Source organism: Perognathus longimembris, chromosome 22 (assembly GCF_023159225.1).
Source record: "Perognathus longimembris pacificus isolate PPM17 chromosome 22, ASM2315922v1, whole genome shotgun sequence".
Classification (NCBI taxonomy): domain Eukaryota; kingdom Metazoa; phylum Chordata; class Mammalia; order Rodentia; family Heteromyidae; genus Perognathus; species Perognathus longimembris.
The window spans coordinates 6,347,286-6,367,496 of NC_063182.1; the positions used below are offsets into that span (position 1 = coordinate 6,347,286).

The 20,211-nt window shown below is 51.0% G+C and overlaps 1 protein-coding gene across 1 annotated transcript; it reads right to left on the reverse strand.

Annotated features, from left to right (window-relative positions):
• Positions 1-728: 728 nt before the first annotated feature.
• Dele1 (DAP3 binding cell death enhancer 1) lies at positions 729-17,582 on the reverse strand. Its single transcript, XM_048331129.1, has 13 exons — positions 17,421-17,582; positions 16,535-16,649; positions 16,323-16,440; positions 14,153-14,297; positions 13,114-13,275; positions 12,777-12,856; positions 12,591-12,687; positions 9,762-9,904; positions 7,937-8,095; positions 7,755-7,847; positions 4,958-5,117; positions 3,772-3,999; positions 729-2,799 (listed from the first exon to the last, which is right to left on the reverse strand). Exons 1-12 carry the CDS (start codon positions 17,449-17,451, stop codon positions 3,773-3,775), a joined length of 1,530 nt encoding a protein of 509 aa, XP_048187086.1. The 5' UTR covers positions 17,452-17,582; the 3' UTR covers positions 729-2,799; position 3,772.
• Between the last annotated feature and the right edge of the window lie 2,629 nt (positions 17,583-20,211).

Below are 20,211 nucleotides of genomic sequence, written 5' to 3' on the forward strand. Positions count from 1 at the left end.
GGTCAGGAGGGTGACGGGAGGCTGTGTTCCCTCCTGCGCCACACAGCCCTTCCCAGCACGCTGACACCAGCATTTTCCGAATAACAGGCTGAGCAGGAGACAGTGCATATGGTGACAGAACTGGGTGTGCTGAACAGGAAGGTTACAGAAACTTCTTGACATCAGCCAAGATGTCAAAGCTGAGACTTTGGGCATGTTCAAAACAATTTCCACCAAGATGGGCTCTGTCCCCCGGGAGGCAAAGACACAGGCAAGCCAGCAAGCACTCGGTGAAATGCCGTCTTAATTTGGAAGCACAGAGGGACATTTTTTTTTTTTTTTTTTTTATCAACAGTCAGCTGTTCTCCAGCACCAAGAGTGTAAGGCAGTGTTCACTTGGAGCCTGGGGGCAGCTGGGAGATTGACAGGCAGTCTTCTCATCTGTCATCCAACTTTAGCCTGGCAGCTCCCTGACCCTACCTCTCCTCTGGCTGAAGTAAGGAGATGGCAACTGCCGCCCCTTGGGACTCAGGAGAGGGCCAAATCCCCAAAGGAAGACAGGAGGAGGGGCGGGGAGAAGACTCAGCCCGGCATATAACGCGCACCTAGAAAACAGCCCCGCGTTCCACAGCCCCTACTAACTACTGGGCACAATGTAACAGGCGTGCGCATGTGAAATAAACATCCACTCAACAAACCTGTTGTATGTGTTGAACAATACCTTAAGTGCTAGAAGTAGCACCAGGACCCACATTTACTTCTGCACCGTGGAGGGAGACGCGCACATCATTCTCATTTATTGAATAAGTATTCCCTCAGCATCTACTAAAGTGTCCTCAACGGATTCACACCGAAGGCCTAATGAACCAAATGGCTTTGCTTCCCTCATAATGTCAGCTTCGTGGGAAGAACATTCCAGAGGGGGAAACCAAAGCAGTAGAGCTTTGGTCAAAGGTCTCGCAGCGGAGGGCATCAGGCCGCAAACCTTGGGTGTCCGGCATCCGGAGCCCAGCCGGCCCCGCTTGGGGGACATCTCCCTGTCCTCCTCTGTTTCCTCTGCGGGGACTGATGATGAGTCACGAATACCAGCATCTTAATACCAGCATCTTAATGGCACAGGCACCGTAGCTGCTGGATCTACCCGTGGAGCTGTCCCCTGGGGCTGCACGGAGACTGGGGACTGCACAGCCATGGAGTCTTGGTCCCCTGACATTTCTCATGGCTTCTCTTCCCGCTCCAGAAGCAGAAGCTCTTCTTTTTTTTTTTAGGCTGGAAAGCTTAGAAACATCCAAGCTTACCTCAGGCACCCGAAGCCAAGTCCATGTTTCACTGAGCAGCGGCTGGACGGGAGGGGAAGCAGCAGGTCACCACGGGACACCCAGCCCTGCTGCGGTCGGGGCCATGCTGGACCCCAGGCATGGAGGGAGAGCCCACAAGGACGCAGGCGCAGTAAGAGGCCGGTGAGGCCCGCGGGCCCCGTGCTCCCCTCGGCAAGGAACTCACGGGGTTAACCACGGTCTTCCTGCAGGACTTCTTGGAATCTGGCGCGCCGGGGATACTACGATCCTATAAAAGGGGGGTGCCGGAGCCGTGTTTACCAAACTTATTTGACCACAGAAGCCTTTTCAAAACAACTTTTTTTTTCCCCAGAGAGATTAGTGCGCCGCAGAGCTCAGCACCGCATGCGGGGCTTCTACCCCGCACACAGCGGCGTGCTACGTGCTGGGGACACGGGAATACAAAGCCGGGAGCACTGTGTGTGGAAGAGTCGACAGAGGCGAGGTCAACGCACAGAAAGGCCAGGGGAGGTTCTGGAGCCCCTCTGGTGAGGAGGGGGCGAGAGGGGGACGCAGGGACTCCTTGCGAGAGTAGGAAAAGGTAGAAGTGGGCAGCAGAGAGTGAAAGGAGGACAACATGCCCCCCCCCCCCCAGATTTCCCCACTTTGACCTGCCCCTCTGGCTAGCCCCTCCTACTCAGTCAGTTAGGGATGGGGTGTGTGGGGCTGCTCCTCGGTCCCCCCGCCCCCCATCTTCAACCGCATCTCTGCTATTGAGCCTGGGCTAGCAGCCAGGAAACAGAGAGCAGCTATTCACAAATTCAGTTATGGGGAGTCATTAGTGTTGACTCAGAAATCTGGTTGGTTTTTTTCTTTCTAAGTCTCTCTCTTGGAGAAGCTTTTAAGACCCTTTACATTGGTTAATGGAGAGTTCAGAGACGAGGCTGGAGCCTCAGCTTTCAGTTCTTCCTATCTCTCCGCAACACACTCGCGGGCAAGGGTGATGAGATAATCCACCCTCTGCTTCACTAAACACTCACCTTTCCCAAACCAAGACTCACAAATCTCCACTACCCGGCTCCAAGACTCCAGGAGCCCGTTCTCCATTTATTCCCTCCTATCAGCAGGACGATAACGGATGGTTTCACAGAAAATGACTGTGCCCCGACAGATGAGAAGCCCGGGCAAGGGAGTCCGGAAGCCCAGGTCTTTATCCTGGTTTGGTGATTCATACAGGTATGACCAGGGGTGTAGCCCTTGCTTCTGGGGGCCTAAGTAAACCAGGAGGCGTATGGCAGTGAGGTACCACCTCAGTCCCGCAGGAGTGAGGGCACCCACCGCTGTCCTCCATCTCCGGTTAAGGAAGCGATATAATCAGGTCAGGTCATGGCTTCACTGGCAGGTACTCAGCAGAGCCAGCACTGGGTTCTCCCACCCTTGTCCTTTCTTTCCGGTGTGGGGGAGGTGCTCCGGGTGTTGAGGAGGGTGAGTGGATAAATGGCCTCTTCTTTGGAACTCTCAAGAATGCACCGGTTGAGGAGCTCTGAAAAAGCCAAGCAGACACATCCAAGCATTCAGGCAGGAGAGTCCTTCCAGATCAGAGGCAACATGAAAGCTGCCACCGACCTGCGGGGAGGAGCGATCTTCTCGGGAGAGAACGGGAGCTGCGCTTACGGAGACTCAACTCCCTGTTTCCTAAGTTTCAGCCACTCGCGGAATCACCCCATGGTTTCTGCCATTTCTCTGGACCTGTCCGTCCTTTTATCTGATGTTTATCTTTGAACTGTATGTATGTATGTATTTACTTATTTATTTATCTTTGGTACCTGTTCTGGGGCTTAAACTCAGGGTCTCATATTCTCGCTCGACTTTTCTTGCTCAGGGCTGACACTCTATTTCTGGCTTCTTGCTGGTTAATTGGAGATAATTCATGTTCAGATTGGTCTGCTAGGGCTGGCTTCAAATTAAGATTCGGAGATATCAGCCTCCAGAGTGGCTAGAATTATGGACATGAGCCACCAACACCTGCCCCTATTTTTCTTTTAAAGCGAGCTTTGCAAACATGGCAAATAATAGATAATTCAAATGGTTGATTTGCACTCCACTTAAAATCCTCTTGTGAATCATCCGAGGTACACCTATTGGGTATTGACAAATGACAGTGTAGTCTAAATGTAGGGAAACTGAGGCATGGAGACGGAGAAAGGTAAGTAATTTGGCCAAAGATAAGGCAAGCTGAGGAATAGGGTCTTTGGTCTTGCCAGTATTCAGAAGTCATTAGATGAATTATTTTGGTATATAGACCAGAAAGGACTAACAAAGCCTCTAAGGGTCACCTGTCAGCCTACCAAGTTGGGGGGGAAGGTCAAAGTCACTGATTATGCACTCGAGCTGGGTGGGCACCTGAGCTCTTGGTGGAGTTTCTGCCCTGGGAAGACGTAACAACCCCCATAGATGTCATCCAACCTCCTGCCTCCTGCCGCTGAGGGGCACCGGAGCCCGTGTTTTATCTTACCTTAGCCAAAACCCAGTCTTACTAGACTGCTTTCCAAGGAAGGGAGGGCCCTGCCGGGAGCTCCAGGGCTGGTGCCGAGATGTCCTCTTCCGCACAGGAGGCCGAGGCTCCCCGTGCTGGAGGCGTGGGGAAGGCCCGGGGTGCCTGCCAGCAGGGGGTTCAGGCTGCACAGGGACGGGCTGGAGAAAGACTTGGGTCCCGTCGCTGTCAGGTGGCTGGGCCTCGGGGCTACAGAAAGGGGTGAGAGCAACATCAACGTGCTTCCCGGGAGGACGTTCTCTGACGCCGACTTCATAGCGGGGACGTCCCACAGGGCCGGGTTCCCGCGGGCACCGTCAGTCTAGCCTGGCCCGGGGACTCGGGGCTGTCAGACAGCCTCGGAGCACGGACTCTCCCGAGGAGTCATCGGAGCACGGGGCTAGACACCTGCTAAGTACCTTTTTTTTTTTTGGCCAGTCCTGGGGCTTGAACTCGGGGCCTGAGCACTGTCCCTGGCTTCTTTTTGCTCAAGGCTAGCACTCTGCCACCTGAGCCACAGCGCCACTTCTGGCTGTTTTCTGTTTATGTGGTGCTGGGGAATTGAACCCAGGGCCTCATGTATATGAGGCAAGCACTCTTGCCACTAGGCCATATCCCCAGCCCCTGCTAAGTATCTCTTGAGCTGCTCCTCCTCCTGCCCTGTTCTTGCTACGTTTTTTCAGACAGATTCTCACGAACAGCTCCTGCTCTCTGAACAGTGGGAGTTGCAGGCAAATGCTACCAGGCTGGCCTTAAACTTTTATTTTCACTTACGACTTGAGATAGGGTTTTGCTGTGTAGGCCAGGGAGTCCTTAAAGTCATGATGGGAGTCCATATATATATATATCTCCTTCTCTCCTCTATCATCTCACTCCTTACACCCAGGTAATGAGTTAGGGAGAACTGTTATCCTTATTTTTAGAGGTGAAGAAACAGAGGCCTGAAGTGTCCCAGTGAAGTTACAGAAGGGGTTACAAACTCAGGTTTCTCTCACTTGAAAAACTGCTACTAGGACAGCTAGAACTGACAAGGAGACTAACGAAGACAGCTAGAAATGACAAGGAGACTAGGAACTACTCTCCCCCTCCCCCAACACACACCGCCCGCCCGTGGGTCACAGAATGCTGGTCTCCGGAGGACCACGGAGGGTGTGTCTCGCGTCTGTACCTGAGGCTTCCACCGAAAAGAGAGTCCGCAGCCTCTGCCGGGCGGGCTCATTTCCCAGAGCCGCGGACTGCTGGTAGCACCTCACAGCCTCTCCCAGATTCTTCTGCACACCAAGGCCTTTCTCATAACAAATTCCCAAGTGGTACCTGCTCTGTGAGTCCTGCAGGAGAACACAGACACGCAAACACGACGCTGAAATGTGCGGTCAGGAGGAAGGTGGAGTCAGGCACGCTGGAGCTTCCTTCATGCAGGATGGAGACCAGCCTGGGTCTGGCCCACTAGGAAATGTCAGAGGCCTGGTACTTGCCCAACCCGCAGAGATGCCAGCTAGCGCGGTGTGGCAGCCTCCCTGAGGCTGGCCGAGAGAAAGCTGCAGGGAGACAGCCCAGTATGGCCTCCTGCCTTCTCTTGAAACGGTAGGGGGCCAGGGCGACAGGCAGCTGCCAAAGGCCACGTACCCTTCCTGAGTCTGCCTGAGCGGACTACAGCGCGGAGAGGACAGAACGAGGCCTATACTCTCTGCCCACAGTACTGGGTCCTCGTTCCTCTCACGGAGAACACGGCTTCACCTTCTGAGCGCCAGTAGGGGAGGCCTGAGGGGTCGGCCCCACACAGCCAGCCTGACGGGGCTCCGACCTTCTCTCTACCCCTTACCAGTCGGGGCACCTCTCTGTGCCTTGGTTTCTGCATCACTAAAATGAGGATGATAGGAAGTGGGAGTGTGGCTTGGCGGTAGAGTGCTTGCCTAGCGTGCATGAAGCCCTGAGTTCAATCCCTCAGTGCCACCAACAGAAAAGGCTGGAAGTGGTGCTGTTGCTCAAGTGGCAGAGCACTGGCCTTGAGAAAAAGAAGCTCAGGGACAGCGCCTAGGCCCTGGGTTCAAGCCTGAGGACTGGCCAAAAATAAAAAAATTGATGATAATAGCACTGCGTTATGGGGTGGCCGTGCTACCATGTGAAAAGTATTTCGGTGGCTGCTGCTGTTAGTATCATCCCCTGTGGATGTCTACACCACCGGGCCCTCCCTCTTTACTAGAATATCTTCATCATATCCCACCTCTCTTAACAACAAAACAAACAAACAAACAACAACAACAAACAACAAAATGGGCCGGGCACTCCTGCTATAATCCTAACTACTCAGGAGGCTGAGATCTGAGAATCATGGTGTGAAGCCAGCCTGGGTAGCAAAGTCCATGAGACTTTTATCTCCAATTAACCACCCCGAAACCTGAAGTAGAGCTGCGGCTCAAAGTGGTAGAGTGCCAGCCTTCAGCAAAAGAGCTCAGGGACAGCTGAGTTCAAGCCTCATAACCAACAGTAACAACAACAAACAAAACACCATTCTGTAGACTGCAAACCATGGCCCTATTTCTCCACAGCCAGTCAAATTTCTACTACACATTCTGTCCTCATTTCTGTGACAGAAGGCCAATGTCTCAAGCAAGAAATGCAGTAGACTTAAAGGTCTATAGGCCTGGCTAGGTCTCCGCAGTGGACATATGCTAAGGGTAGCAACACACTCCTGTAGCATGGCTTGGAACACACCCAGGAAGACACAGCCGTTTGTAGGAGTGTGAGGTCTAGGTTTCAACACGGCACTCGACAACAGGTGACAGACATCCCTGGAGTGCACTTCTCCTCAGCATGCTGGCCTGACCCAGGAGGCTGCTCCTCCTGAGAAAGGCTTTGGGGTTCAAGGAAAAGCAGACACAGGGCTACTAATGGTCGTATCCCCTGCTCCCTTTTCTTGTGCTGGAATTGGAGCTTGAACTCAGGGCACTGTCCTCTAGCTTTTGTGTTTAAAGCTGGCGCTCTACCACTTGAGCCACAGCTCTACTTAGGACTTTTCAGTGGTTAACTGGAGATACAAGTCTCAGGCTGCATTTGAACCTAGATCCTCAGATTTCAGCCTCCCTAGAAGCTGGGGTTACAGGCATGAGCCACTGGTGCCTGGCATATGGCCCCTTCTGACGGTGCCTACGGATACTTCAGGCAACACAGAACGGACAAGGCAAAGTATTGTGATGCCTAAGTGTTCAATAAAGCTATCGGTGTGTTAGCCAGAAGATGACGAGAGGCAGCAGACTCCTAGGCCGGGCAATCAATGCTTGTATGCTCTCGTCCATGCCAGAATTACTTCCAAGTGCAACTGAAGCTACCCAGTGGTGTAACACACACGAGCGAGGCTTCCAGCAAACCACAGAGCACGCTCTGGTGCCGCACGGTGACATAAAGCACAGACGTCCCCTGCACTAACCCCCCAGACATCCCAGGGGACTAATTTTCAGAGGAACAAACCTGAATGCCGACACCTCAGTTCCCAGGCACACAGACATCTCTCTCCCCGCAAACTGCTCGCTGTGTCCACGTTATGAATCTGACTTCTAGCAATGGCACACCAGTCATGGGTAGAGCTTACAAAGTGGGCTGAGGAAAGTCAGCTCAGTTACCCTCTGGTCCCCCCAACAACTGTGAAGTAGTAGAGGGGCAAAGTAGGAATACTCTGTGCATCTGAAAGATGAGACAGAGACTTGGAGGAAAGAGAACAGCCCCCCGCGGTGTGCTGGGAAATGTGTGCGGTGGCCTGCGAGGCAGGAGCCCTGCTCTGTAGCCCTTGGCAATGTCACAGAACAGATATCCCGACACAGCTCACCACCGGCCCTGCCCAAGATCACACAGGGAGCAGGAGGGAGCCCAGGTTTCTACCCCGTGCCGCCCTAATGAGCACAGCACTCGGAACAGGTCCCCAAGTCTGCTCTCCATCCCCCCTGTGCCCGACACCCGTGCACGCCTACCCCATTGTTGGCGGCAAGCCAGAGATACTTCACGGCCTTCTGCTCATCCCGGTGCGGCTCCTTGGTGAACAGCACCCCGAGGAAAGCTTGGGCCTGTGGTCGAGGACGGGAAAACGCGTCGCGGTCACTCTCGGGCGCCGTGTGGCCCCGCGCCTGGGGCTGACACGGCCAGTGGCACTTACCTCTCTCAAGCCCGAGTCTGCAGCCTGCACCAGCATGGCCACCGCTCCCTGCTGCGCAGGGGGCCACGGGGAGGCGGGGTCTTGCAGCAAGCACCTGGCGTAGCGGTACTGAGCCAGGCTGTGGCCCTGGTCAGCAGCCAGCTGGTAATAGAGGATCGCCTGGGGCAAAGGGAGAAAGGGCCTTTAGAACACTTTTAATTAAATAATATGGAATCATTACAGATTACTCTGATAAGGCAAAATGTACCACGTTAACTCTAGTTAAGACTGGATGTTGTGAGGTGCAAGAAACCTCTGGACTCAGGGAGGGTGAGGCAGGAAGACCAGAAGTCTGAGGCCAGCTTGAACTACACAGCAAGACCGTAGCTCAAAAAACAATAACCAAAAAAGCTACAAAAAGAGAAATGAGCCAGGCACCAGTGGCTCGTGTGTGTAATCATAGTATGCAATCTGAGGATCGCAGTTCAAAGCCAGCCTAGGCCAGAAAGCCCATGAGAACCTTATCTCCAATAAACTGCCAAAAAAGCTGGAAGCAGAGCTGCGGCTCAAGTGATAGAGTCTAGCCTTGAACAAAAGATGTAGGGGCAGGGCCTAGGGCCTGAGTTCAAACCCCAGGTCCTGCACAAAAAAAGGGGGGTGGGAGAGAGGGAAATGAAAGAATACAAACATAAAATTCCAACAAACTTTGTTTCCTAAATATCAGTCTCTATTAAAATTTTAGTGTACACCTTGCAAAGTTTCCCATGCATATGTTACATATATATATACATTATACATACTAAATATTTATTTGTACATTCTGTATTGACACATAAACATCGTAAACACTATACATACATTCACACACAAATCTATATATTGTATACATACATTACATATACAGACATAAACATTTACATACATGTTTATATGCCTATGCATACATGTATATACACATACATACATACATACACACACACACAACAAGAGAACTGGATCATATTCCTCTATTTTGTAACCTTTTTCTTCTTAGCTTAATATACCAGGAATGTCTTCCCTGCCAATAAATAATACATATCCAGCACGTCATTTCTAAGGCCACGTGGATGTAATAAACTAGTTCTTTTCTAAAAGGACCTTAAATTGCTTTCCCTTCTTTTGCCTTTGTCTACAACTTGAAGGAACAGATTCTCATGTCTAGGCATCTTTGTGCACTTACCTTACCCTTGTAGAATTAACTCAAAGTGTTGTTCCTGGCTGTGCAGTTACTGCTGCAAAGAAGAAGGGCAAGACCCTGCCCTCCCCGAGGGCGGTGTGGGGGCTCACAGGCGCACACAGCCGGCGTTGGGAACTGAACTTAGGGCCCGCTCATTCTTGACGTCTTTGTGTTCAAGGTTGGCACCGTAACACTTAAGCCATGTCTCCACTTCCACTGTGTTGCTGGTTAACTGGAGTTAAGATTTGTCTGCCCAGGCTGACTCTAAACACGGGTCCTTAGATCTCAGCCTCCTGAGTAGCTAGGGCTACAGGTGTGGGCCACTGACACCTAGTTGTGGTGTGTGTGTGTCTATGTGTGTGTGTGTGTGTGTGTGTGTGTGTGTGTGTGTATGTGGTGTGTGTGTAACCTAGGTTAGCCCTGAACTCTCCTGTCTTGGCCTTCTGCAAATTGGGATTACAGGTGTGGACCACCAGGCCCAGCAGGTGCTTCTTTCTTATGTCTCCCTCACAGCTGGGTGGCAACCAAGTTAGAGCGCATGGAGGCTTTCCCCTGTCCCTGCCCGCTGCCCATTTCTGAAGCTCCCTGGGCAGCTCACCGCAGAGCCTGCCTGTGGCGGAGGGTCAGTACCTTGCCCAGGTCCCGGGGCGGGCCCCTGCCGTGCTCGTGACACAAGCCCACATTGTACTGTGCTTTGCTGTATCCACGGTCTGCGGCTTTCTGGAAGTAAGTAAAAGCTGCCAGGTAGTCCCCATTCTTCATGTTCTCTGTTCCTATTAAAAAAACAAAAACAAAAACGCAGGGCACAAACCCCCAGCTCTCTGTGTGAACTTCCACATCCTCAGACAGCTTCTCACAGGCTCGCCGTCCCACCCCAGGTTTCTCTTGTCTTCCTTAGCTGGGCGCAGGCATGAATTTCCTGCTCCACAGTTCCCTGGTGGCAGTGGACGGACGGGTCCGCCCTTGGGGAAACCCCCTCCCTCTGCTGCCAATCAACGTCCTGTGTTCCTCCCAACCAACCGGACTGTTCAGGAGTCCGCGTGGTGATTGGGTTGGGACAAGAAGAGAAAATTTACCAAGGGTGAATTTATCCTGACAGCGGCAGTCTGGAGACGGTGTTTGTTAGCTGCTGCCCCGGGGTCTCTAGAGCCTCCCTGATTCCAGTCCCTCTGAGGCTTGACAGGTCAAGAGATCCCAACATATCCATTTAGGCTCGTAGCTGAGTGGGTAGAGGCTGCCTAGAACTAAGGAACTCTAACCGACACAGGAATGCTGTTTATCTTGTCTTGAGGAAAACGGGCAGTAGCAAATAGCAGAAACTTGAATGCAAGTATATGTGACTCCAAAGCCCAGGTTCTTGGCATCGCCCAAACAAAAAGGAAAAAGGAAAGGCACCAGGCACCAGGATACCAATTCTCAACTTTGCTCAAATTGGCTCTGCCCAGGACACTTCCTTCTACCTCCAGCACTACAGACCCCCCCCCCCCATCTAGTTTCTGCTCTAGAACCTTCAAACCACACTCAAGCTCTACCATGTTTCCGACACTTTCCTAATATACCATGCCTTTGTCTTTGAACGAAGCTGTTTCAAGAGTACAAGTCCTCAATTAGACAGTAAAATCTCAGAGGCAAGGCAGAAAAATAATGTGGGAGAAGAAACTTTGCATAGGGTGAAAGCTCTATACAAATGCAAACTATGATCATAGCTTATGCCGCCTTTGTGTTCTGCCGCAGCACTTAGCACTTGCTGAATAAATGAATATATGAATGAAGGAATGGGCAAGAAAATTCTGAGAAGATCCTGCCCATCAACATCACAGAAAGCTAACGAGGGAACAGCCAGGCTTCATTCAACTGGCAATGAATTACAGTTGCCTCCCTGGTGCCTGCAGCTCGCTGCCCAGGGTTCACAAAGCCCTCTGTCCTTGGGCGACAGAGATGGGCAAAGCATCCTCTCTCATCCCCACAATAAGCCTCTTCTCCTGGTCATCTCTGCTCCTCTTGACCAACCATCATGTTCTGCTTATTAGCTCTCAGTAACAACCCTACCTTGTCTCCTGTTTCCCCTCTGGCTCCCTAGAGTCCACACCAGCCAGAGATCTTTGCAAAAGCAAATCAGATCATGTGACTACTAACCCTTTACCTGCTTCAGTGACTCTCTGTCACACTTAGGAAATCCATACTCTACTACAGATCAGAAGGCCTTCCTGAATATGGCTCTAGCCTGATGCTCTGGCTTCACCGCCTTCTACTTCTCCTGTGCTCTGTACGGTCTAGCCACTCACCATTTTTACTGGTCTCATCATAAGTAGAACTTAAAGCTACCTTAGGGCCTTTGCATTTGCTGTTTCCCCTGCTCAGAAAGCTCTGTCTCCAGATGGAACATTAAATAGCTTGCCTTTGTCAGCTAGATCTTTCTTTCAGCAAAGACTTCCAAATGCAAACTTGTTCCCTCCTGAATGAAGTTACTAAAACATTCTCCTGGATAGTGTCTTTATAGTATTTACTCCCATCTGAAATTATTTGTCACTTTTCTGTTTTTGTTTTCTTCAACTCCTATGTGAATACCATGAGAGTCAGGACAGTGACTTTTGAATTGCTGTATCCCCAGCGCCTTTCGAAGGCCTCGTAAGTGGGGATTGTTCAGGGTTTTCTAAATGAATACCACCAACCTGCTCACTCAACCCTCGCAGATGCTGTTGGGAATCTGGGGCCTGCAACATGAGCCCAATCACTGCAACGCCAGGACCAACAATCGCGGTGTGTGGATTTCTAGGCAGAAGTAAATTCCCACTCCCGGGGCCTGCTCCAAGCCTCCCAAGCCTGTTCTTTCCTAAGTGGGACAAAGAATGCCAGTTGTGCCTTCATGTGTACTTTCTCCTACTCACAGAGTACTAGGACTTGCCGCTAAGCACATGGTCATTCGGCTGAAAACTGCGTTTCTTAGTCTCCTTCCAACGTCTTTAACTCCCCAGAAGTATAACTTCCAGGTGGCAGCCTTAGAGGGCTGGAGTCATTCTATAGAGCCGCACTTTTCCCCGTCCAGCTGATGAGAGCTCAACGTGATAGTCTGAAGAAGGGCCGAATACTCAGATGCCACTGAGCTACCACGCCAGAGTTTGTCTCCTTACTGGGAGAAAATAATCTTTTTTTTTTCACTGCTGGGATTCTGCACTCAGGGCTTCAGACACTCTACAACTTGAGCTGTTCAGTCAGGCCTTTTGTGCTTCAGCTATTTTTTTTTTAAATAGGGTTTCTCATTTTTTCCCCAGGACTAGCCTCAGACTTCAACCGTACTACCGCTTCCTCCCCAGTGGCTAGTATTACAGGTGTGCACCATCACTCCCAGCCAAACATGAAGTCTATCTTGATGAACTCTTTGGCCGCTCTGACAATATTCTACCCCTATTCCCTTTCCATTTTCCCATCCTCCTGACTTGAGGCAAGACCTCCAGTTACCCAGGAAGTTGAAAGCAATGGAAACGCTGAGCTGGAAGAATTGCTGAATGGAAGTCATGGCCTCTTCCAGGGGAAGGGCTTTTGATTTTTCTTGTTCCTGGGGAAGATAAACAGGAGAGGCAGGATACAATGAAGGCTGTCTGGCCAGGATCACCACTTGCCCTAGGAAAGGTTACAGGGTAATACCTTCTTTTCACCAGGGGCCTCTGGCTGTGCCTTGGCCTCAAAGCCACTGCTGGCATGAAGGAAGCTCAAATCGCCGAGACCTGCAAGGGAAAAGGCCAGCCCAGCCAGGGCCAGAGAGAAGGGAGCGGTGTCTCCTCCTCTCCCTCTCTGTCCCCCCACTCCATGAAGCACTCCCACAAGGAGTCAATCACCCCCAGAAAGGGAGGAACCTCCCAAGAATAACAATTCTGCTATCTGGAAATATACAAAGTCCACCTGCTTAGCTTCCCCCTTCTATCCCAAACCTGTCCTTCGCTTCCACCCCTGCCTCTGCGGATTCTCTCGAGTGCAGCCTTACCTTCGTCGGGCGGGTCCTGGGGATGAGCCGCCTTCTGGGAGTTGGGTGCAAGGGAACTCCTGGGCTGAGCTGCAGGTTCTTCCTGGCTCAGCCTGGGTTCCCTGAGGCCAGTGTGTCTGGGAGCTGGGCTGTCAGGGCTGGGGAGAACATGGCTCCGCAGAGCTGAGGAGAACAGGCAGAGGGGGTCGGGTCAGCCTGGGAGACTTGACTTGCCCCTCTCGGGCTATGGAATCAAGAGGAAGAATGATGAAACTCCTGCAATGCCTCCCTCCCCCGCCTCCCCCTCCCCTTCCTCTGCTGGCCTCCTTCCACTGGGGTCTCCTGGGGACCATATCTGCGCTGACCTCCTGTCGTAAGCACAAATCACTGCTCTGCTTAAATTCATCCACTGTTAGGGAGACGGGGCCCTCATTCATTGCTGTAGCTCCAGCAACCGATTCTGCTCAGTAGTAACACTGGTCCTGATGATCACCATCATAAGAACTACTACTTCAACTGATAACTATCAAACATCTACTACGTGTTAGACGCTGGTCTAAGTCTTCCACACATATTAACTCATGTAAGTCTTCCCAAGAAATCCCCATGCTGGGTTTTATTATTGTGGTATTCTACAGATGGAGAAACTAAGACACAGGGAAGTTAAAAGTGACTTGTTCAGGGACACAAGACTAGTATGCAGCAGTTTGGGGGCTTGAACCCTGACTCTGGGACCTCCACCATGAGGTCATATGGCTTCTGCTTTAGGGAACATAATACATATCCAATGAAGACTCGCCAGTGGCTCAGGGCTAAGCAGGAAGTCAGACCCAGGGTCAGCTTAGCCTGGCTCCCTCTCCCAGGAGGTAATGGAAGGACACAGAGCACAAAGGGACAGATGTGGCCCGAGCGACGTGGCCAGAACACTCCCCTTCCTCTGACTTCAGATAGGAAAGGCAAGGGGCTGTTGATGGCTCTTTTCCTGAGGTGTGGCAGAGATGTTTCCTGGCCCAGACAAACTCCCAGCCCAGCCCTCCAGTCCCCAGGACTGAGAACTCACACGCGTGTGGGGGCCACCAAGGAGCGGAGAGGAGGCGCTGCAGAGGACGACGCCAAGAGCATTCTGCTTGCCGGGGTCCGGCCGGCAGGGACGCCTGGAAGTGGACCTGCCTTGCCAAGTGCAGGGCCAGCACGGCCAGGGTGCCCTGGGAAAGGCAGCCCGTGAGAGATTCATTCCCCCACCAGTCAACCCTCAGCCTTTCCTGACTCCTGAGGGGCAGCTCTACCACACGCTCTTACCACACCCCAACTTCTCCCCCTGGTACATCACGGTCCTTTATTTATTTGTCTCAGGTCGGTAGCTCCTATTCATCTCTGAGCACAACAGAGCCAGGGATGCATGAGCTGCTTGTGAATGTACCCCTGGTACCCAGCAGTGCAAAGCTCTGCTAGGGACCAAAATGCATGCATATAAAACAAATCAATCAGCAAGTAACTGAACAAGAAAACCAGCCACGTATGCAGGGACAAGTGTAAGTTCTCCACTCCTCTCCTGAAGAGGCTTACTCTCCAGTCTACCCCAGCGCCCCCTCCACCCACCCGCCCCCCCCACCCCCGCCAAACCACTCCATCACACATTTACAGATGGGGGCCTGGTTGAAGGTGTCTCTTTTTTTTGACAGATTCCAGAAGATCTGAGATAGTTTCCAGCTCAGTGACTGCTTGGTTCCCCCCCACCCCACTTCTCTCCCTGTATTGTACACAGAAGGAATACTTTTTTCATCTCAACAGGCACTGTGTATCAAGGCTAATAAGACAGTGTCTGTCATCAAGTCTATAACTTGTGTTGAGAAAGAAAAAAAAACCAAGTACTCAAATAAATAGATGGAGTAAGTAGCTAAAGGATAAGGACACAAATCAGAAGATGATACCGGGCATAAGAGGGAAGAGTTAGGAGAAGCCTCCCTGTAGAGCAATGTGGAGAGAAGCCTGAGGAAGAGAAGGCAGGGAAGAGCGGGGACAGCTGTGTGTGCAGACCTTTCCGTATGAGAAGTAGTGACAGAGCCCAGGGATGGCATAAGAATCTCTAGAATTCAGGCTTACTTCCCCACAGGACTCAAAGTGGGGCTATTCTAGGACTCAAATATTTTGACAAAATGGGAAAATGTTCCCCTTTCAGGGCATGTAATATCCCTAGCTTACAAAAACCAAAACAACTATATCCCTGTCATGGAGACATTCCAAGCTCAGCTCGGCTGGTGACAAAAATTTACAGCTAAGGAAAGTGAGGCCTCAGAGGAGTCGGGTCACAAAGTACACAGCGCGAGGAGCTGGGGATATGGCCTAGTGGCAAGAGTGCTTGCCTTGTATACATGAGGCCCTGGGTTCAATTCCCCAGCACCACATATACAGAAAACGGCCAAAAGTGGCACTGTGGCTCAAGTGGCAGAGTGCTAGCCTTGAGCAAAAAGAAGCCAGGGACAGTGCTCAGGCCCTGAGTCCAAGGCCCAGGACTGGCCAAAAAAAAAAAAAGCACACAGCGTGAAAGCAACGAGACAGACATACAAGAGTGAAAGCCAATTTCATTTACAATACTTATAACCTTTATGTGATTACGACTGAAAAACAAAGGTTCTATCCTTTTAGACCTAATGTTTGCTACTGGGCATGTGACCTTATAGATTAGATTCAACAATTATTTACTGAGAAAATATTATGCATTAGAGTCTGTATTGGGTGCTTTTATAAGTCTTCCTAAGTGAAGCAACAAAGTGGTAATAATATGTGAATTCCAGAGTTAAATCTGAATCCTTTATTTTATAGCTGTGTGAGCTTAAGAATGTTAGCTAATATTCAAAGTCTAAGTTTCCTCATATATAAAATGAAGATTACATTTGCCTTGTAAGATTTTTGTAATTATCAGATAAATACTATTTATCAGCTATTTTTTATTATTAGAGGCTCCATAAAAGCAATAATTGTACCTACTTACTTTTCTTCCATGTCCCTAGTGTTTTGCACAATGGTAAGGTACTATATTAATTATATTAAATAAGTACCTGCTGAGTGAAATGAAAATAAACACACAGTAGGAGTGGGAGTGGCCACATCACCGAGAACCTGCTCCAGTGCCATAGGTTCCTCCTTGTGTGAACACTATGGGCCTTGCCCTCATTTCTAGACTAGCCATGCAGGGTCTTGTTACCCACGCTGAAGGTGAACGGCCTTACCCATGAGATGGCATCACACAGGGTGTTTGGGGAGACGCGAGCAGACATCCACTGGAAAGCATCCTTCCATCCATGTGACTTTGGGCCTCGGCTCCTGCTTGGGCCTTGAGGGCCTGACCTACATGGTTCAATTACAGGTTCGTCATTTCTGTCCGAAATGGGGGCAGGAGGAGGCCAGTGGGGAAAAACGCGTGAAGGAATGGCGGTCTCACCTGTCAGGACTGGGCACAGGGACCAGCAGGGTGGAGGGGGCTGCCTGAGACCCATCAGGGCTGGTGGGTTTGGGGGTCACCCCCCGGAAGTCAGGTCCCAAGAGACGGGGAAAAACTGTGCGGAAAAAGGATCAGTCACTTCAACAGGACAAGAGTGAGAAAAAGTGGCCTCAATAGTTGTTCCCCCCACCCCCCTCAAATTGTAAGGGAGCCTGACCCCCAGAAGTTCAGGAGCCCCTGGCATCTGTCTCTGCAGTGATTCGTTGTTTCTGTTTGTTTTTGCAGTGCTGGGATTTGAGCCCCAGGCCCTGGGCAAGTGCCCTACCACTGACCCTGTGTCCTCGGCCCTGGCGATGGCTCTTGAGGGGCTCCGGGGTGTCACTCCAGAACCAATAAGGCAGGCCTTCTCCAGGCGGGGCAATTAAGATGCCCTGTGAGTGACACCCTTAGCTCTACGACGCCCACACATATACTCTCTCCTCGCGGAGGATGCACTTGGGTCTAAATCTGGGCTTTTCCTCCTTCCCCTCGCGTCCTCTTCCATCGGTTCCCGCTCCTAAAGTACCACTCCTCCCGGAGACCTAAGCTCCACCTGCCCTCCCGACACCACCCACATCCGCATGGACTCAGGACGTAGCCCCGCCCCCGCCAGGGCCCCGCCCACTCTCCGGGACTCAGGACGTAGCCCCGCCCCCCGGCAGGGCCCCGCCTACTCGCGCTCCTTCCCGACACCACCCACTCTCCGATCCCGTCGGCCGGGACTCAGGACGTCGCCACGCCCCCCACCAGGGCCCCGCCCACTCGCGCTCTGGCGGCTTCTCCACGCCAACCCTGCAGTTTAGAGTTTCCGCCGCCTCCTGATGCTGGCGGTTCGGACGCCCCTTACCTCGGCCCAGGAGCCCCGAGAGGCGCCACATGTTCTGGCAGGCACCATCGAACGCTCGCGGCCGAGGAAAGCGAAGCTACCCCTTAGGCCGGCGGCTAGAGCACCCTCTGCGGTCTCCTTAGTGGCCGAGTCCCCGGCCGGCCTCAGCCAGCCAATCAGCGAGCGGCCAGGCCGGAAGTAGTCTCCTGGCGAGAGGAAGTAGGGGGCGGGGCGTGCCCGGGCCCGCGGAGGTGAGCCGCGGCAAGGGCACGGCGGTGTCCCCTCCCCCGGGCGCCGGGGAGCTGCCGGTGACGAAGCCGAACCCCAGAGAATCGGGGGCCGAGTGGAAACGGCCCCGCAGGCCCCACGGCTGGGGGAGACCCAATATGCCCGCTCTGAGAGTGGAGGAGAGCCTGCGGGCAGAGCGAGCGGGGGGGGGGGTCCCGGGAATTGCCCTTCAGGGCCGGGTATCGATCCCTCGGTCCTGGATCTGGCCCGGCTCCGCCTGCCTGGTGTAACTTCACCCCGACCCATAGGGTTATATACAATCATGACTAGGGGTTCTTCCTGGTCTTCCTGACGGGCCTAAATAACTAAGAGGATCCACCAGTTTCAATATTATTAATAGTATCACTCAGAGCCCTGGAGTACAGACCCAACCAATACTGTTTTGTGTTTTTTTTTTAATTAAAGAATAGCGGTCTGGTGGCTCACATCTGCACTCCTAGCTACTCAAGATGCTGAGATCTGGAGAATAGAGGTTCCATGTCAGCCCGGGAAGAAAATTCTGAGAGAATCCATTTCTCATCAATCAGCACAAAGCTGAGCTGAAAGCATGGCTCAAGTGGGGCCTTTGTATTCGGAAACAAAAAGTTCCCTTTTCATTACACTTAAAATCTGTGAAGATAAAAAGCCCAAACTCCAAGGTAGGCTGTTCAAATTTCCCTTCCTCTTACCCCAGATATGTAACTTTTAGAAGGGTAAAAGTCTATTGGAGTAAACAAGTACTGCCTGTACCTACTTTTAGACCCAGGCATGTGGTGTGGAACATATTTGAGGATTTTTGAGCCAGATGGTCAGCCACCATCCTAGGATCTGAGGAAAGATGGATAAGGAGCATTTTGTGATTTTTCAGAAATCCGTGGCCCAGTGGTTTGAGAATGGACTGTAGTCCCACAAATCTGAGTTTGAATCCCAGACTTTCTTTTATCTAAGGGTCTTTAGCCACACCATGTCTGGGGCTATAAAATGTCACATGCAATATTGTAAGGCTTAAATAAAATATTTTGTAAATGCTTAACATAGTTCTTGGCCCATAATAGGAGCCCAATAAATGTGAATTACTATTAATCATAGTAGCAGAGGAGGTGAATAAGCAAATGTAATACATGGTGTTCTAGAAGCATGAACAGTTGAGGAAATACCATGGACATGTTTGGGTAAGTGGTTGCATTTGAGCTAGGCCTTTAGATATGAATAAGTTTGTCAAGTGAAGGGAAGCAGAAGAAACAATAAAGGCCCATGAACCTGAAGGAACTATCCAGAAATATCCTGGCTTGGGGCCTGGGGATTCAATAGCAGTCACCATTCTCATGCCTTGTGTTCCTACCTCAAAATATCAAGTGTACTGGCTCGGCTCTCTTCCTTCTGGGAATTCTGTAGCTTTCTCCATTCAGTCTGTGTGTCGTTGGCTTTCTTCAAGGCTCAGTCCACGGCTCTGCAGTAAAGACTTCCTTAACTGTATGAGCCCTCGCCCTTGCTGTCCTCTGCTTTTCCGGATCCCTGTAGCACTTAATTTCTCATTACACAGTCCAGCAGTAATTACGTGTTGTCGTGTTATCTAATTACCTCATTTAGGTAAGTCTAGTCTCCCCAGTTCTCTCCTTAAGGGCAGGGATGACATTTTCCCATTTTCAGTTCCACACACAGGGCTTGAAATAACAGTTGGCCCTCAGAGTATGTTCATAATGCCTGTTGACCATATACTTGTTCTGAGGTGATTACAGCCAGGAGCACCAGGCCCCGATCATGTGATTTACTGATTTGAGTGAAAATTACTCACTCCACATACATTACACGCTTGATATTGGCAGGTATATGGCTCCAAGGAGATAGCCATTGAGGAAAAACCATGAAGGCTCAGGATGCCTAGAGTTCAATACTGTACTGCAGATGCCTGATTCATTTTTCCCACAGTACCACTCAGCTTTCACTAAAGACATGCTGCCTCTCAACAAATCTCAGATTTTTTACTTGAGCACTTAAATTAGCTTATACTTGAGGACAATTTTTTTTTTTTTTTACAAAACTTAGGACAGCAACAGCAGATCACACAATTTAAACACAAATGTCCATAAAGCTGAACTGACTAGGCTTCCTATCAGCCGAGCTGAATAAAGCACTTGTGTGTGGGAAGTAAGAGTTTTCGTTTTTGAAATTTCTTTTGATTTAAATTTTTTTTTGCCCCCACTTGGTCAAAACTAAATATAATGAGTCCTTGGGTGAGGCAGGCTTATTGTATACATATTCGTTTTGAGGGTCCTCCCTGTTTAAAGCTAGAGGAAAGGTTTTGAAGGAGAAGACAAGGTGCCTGTCTCCATGTTAAACAACAACAAAATGTTCTGAGTGTGGTGATTCACACCTATAACTTTGCTGTTTCATCAGGTGGACATCTGGAGGATCACATTTCAAGGCCAGACCAGGCAAACATTTTTTTGAGATTAGAGACCCCATCTCAGCCAATAAAAAGTGCTTGTGCCTGGTACCTATGTCTCATGCCTATAATCCTTGCTGTAAGGCTGAGCTCCAGCTG

Excerpts from the sequence above, each read along its gene's own strand:
- Dele1 (XM_048331129.1), bottom strand. The coding sequence starts at position 17,451 with ATGTGGCGCCTCTCGGGGCTCCTGGGCCGAG. Across the intron at positions 14,298-16,322 it reads TGTGTGATGCCATCTCATGG|GGCACCCTGGCCGTGCTGGC; the intron begins GTAAGGCCGTTC and ends TGCCTTTCCCAG. Across the intron at positions 8,096-9,761 it reads CGCCCCGGGACCTGGGCAAG|GCGATCCTCTATTACCAGCT; the intron begins GTACTGACCCTC and ends CCTTTGCCCCAG.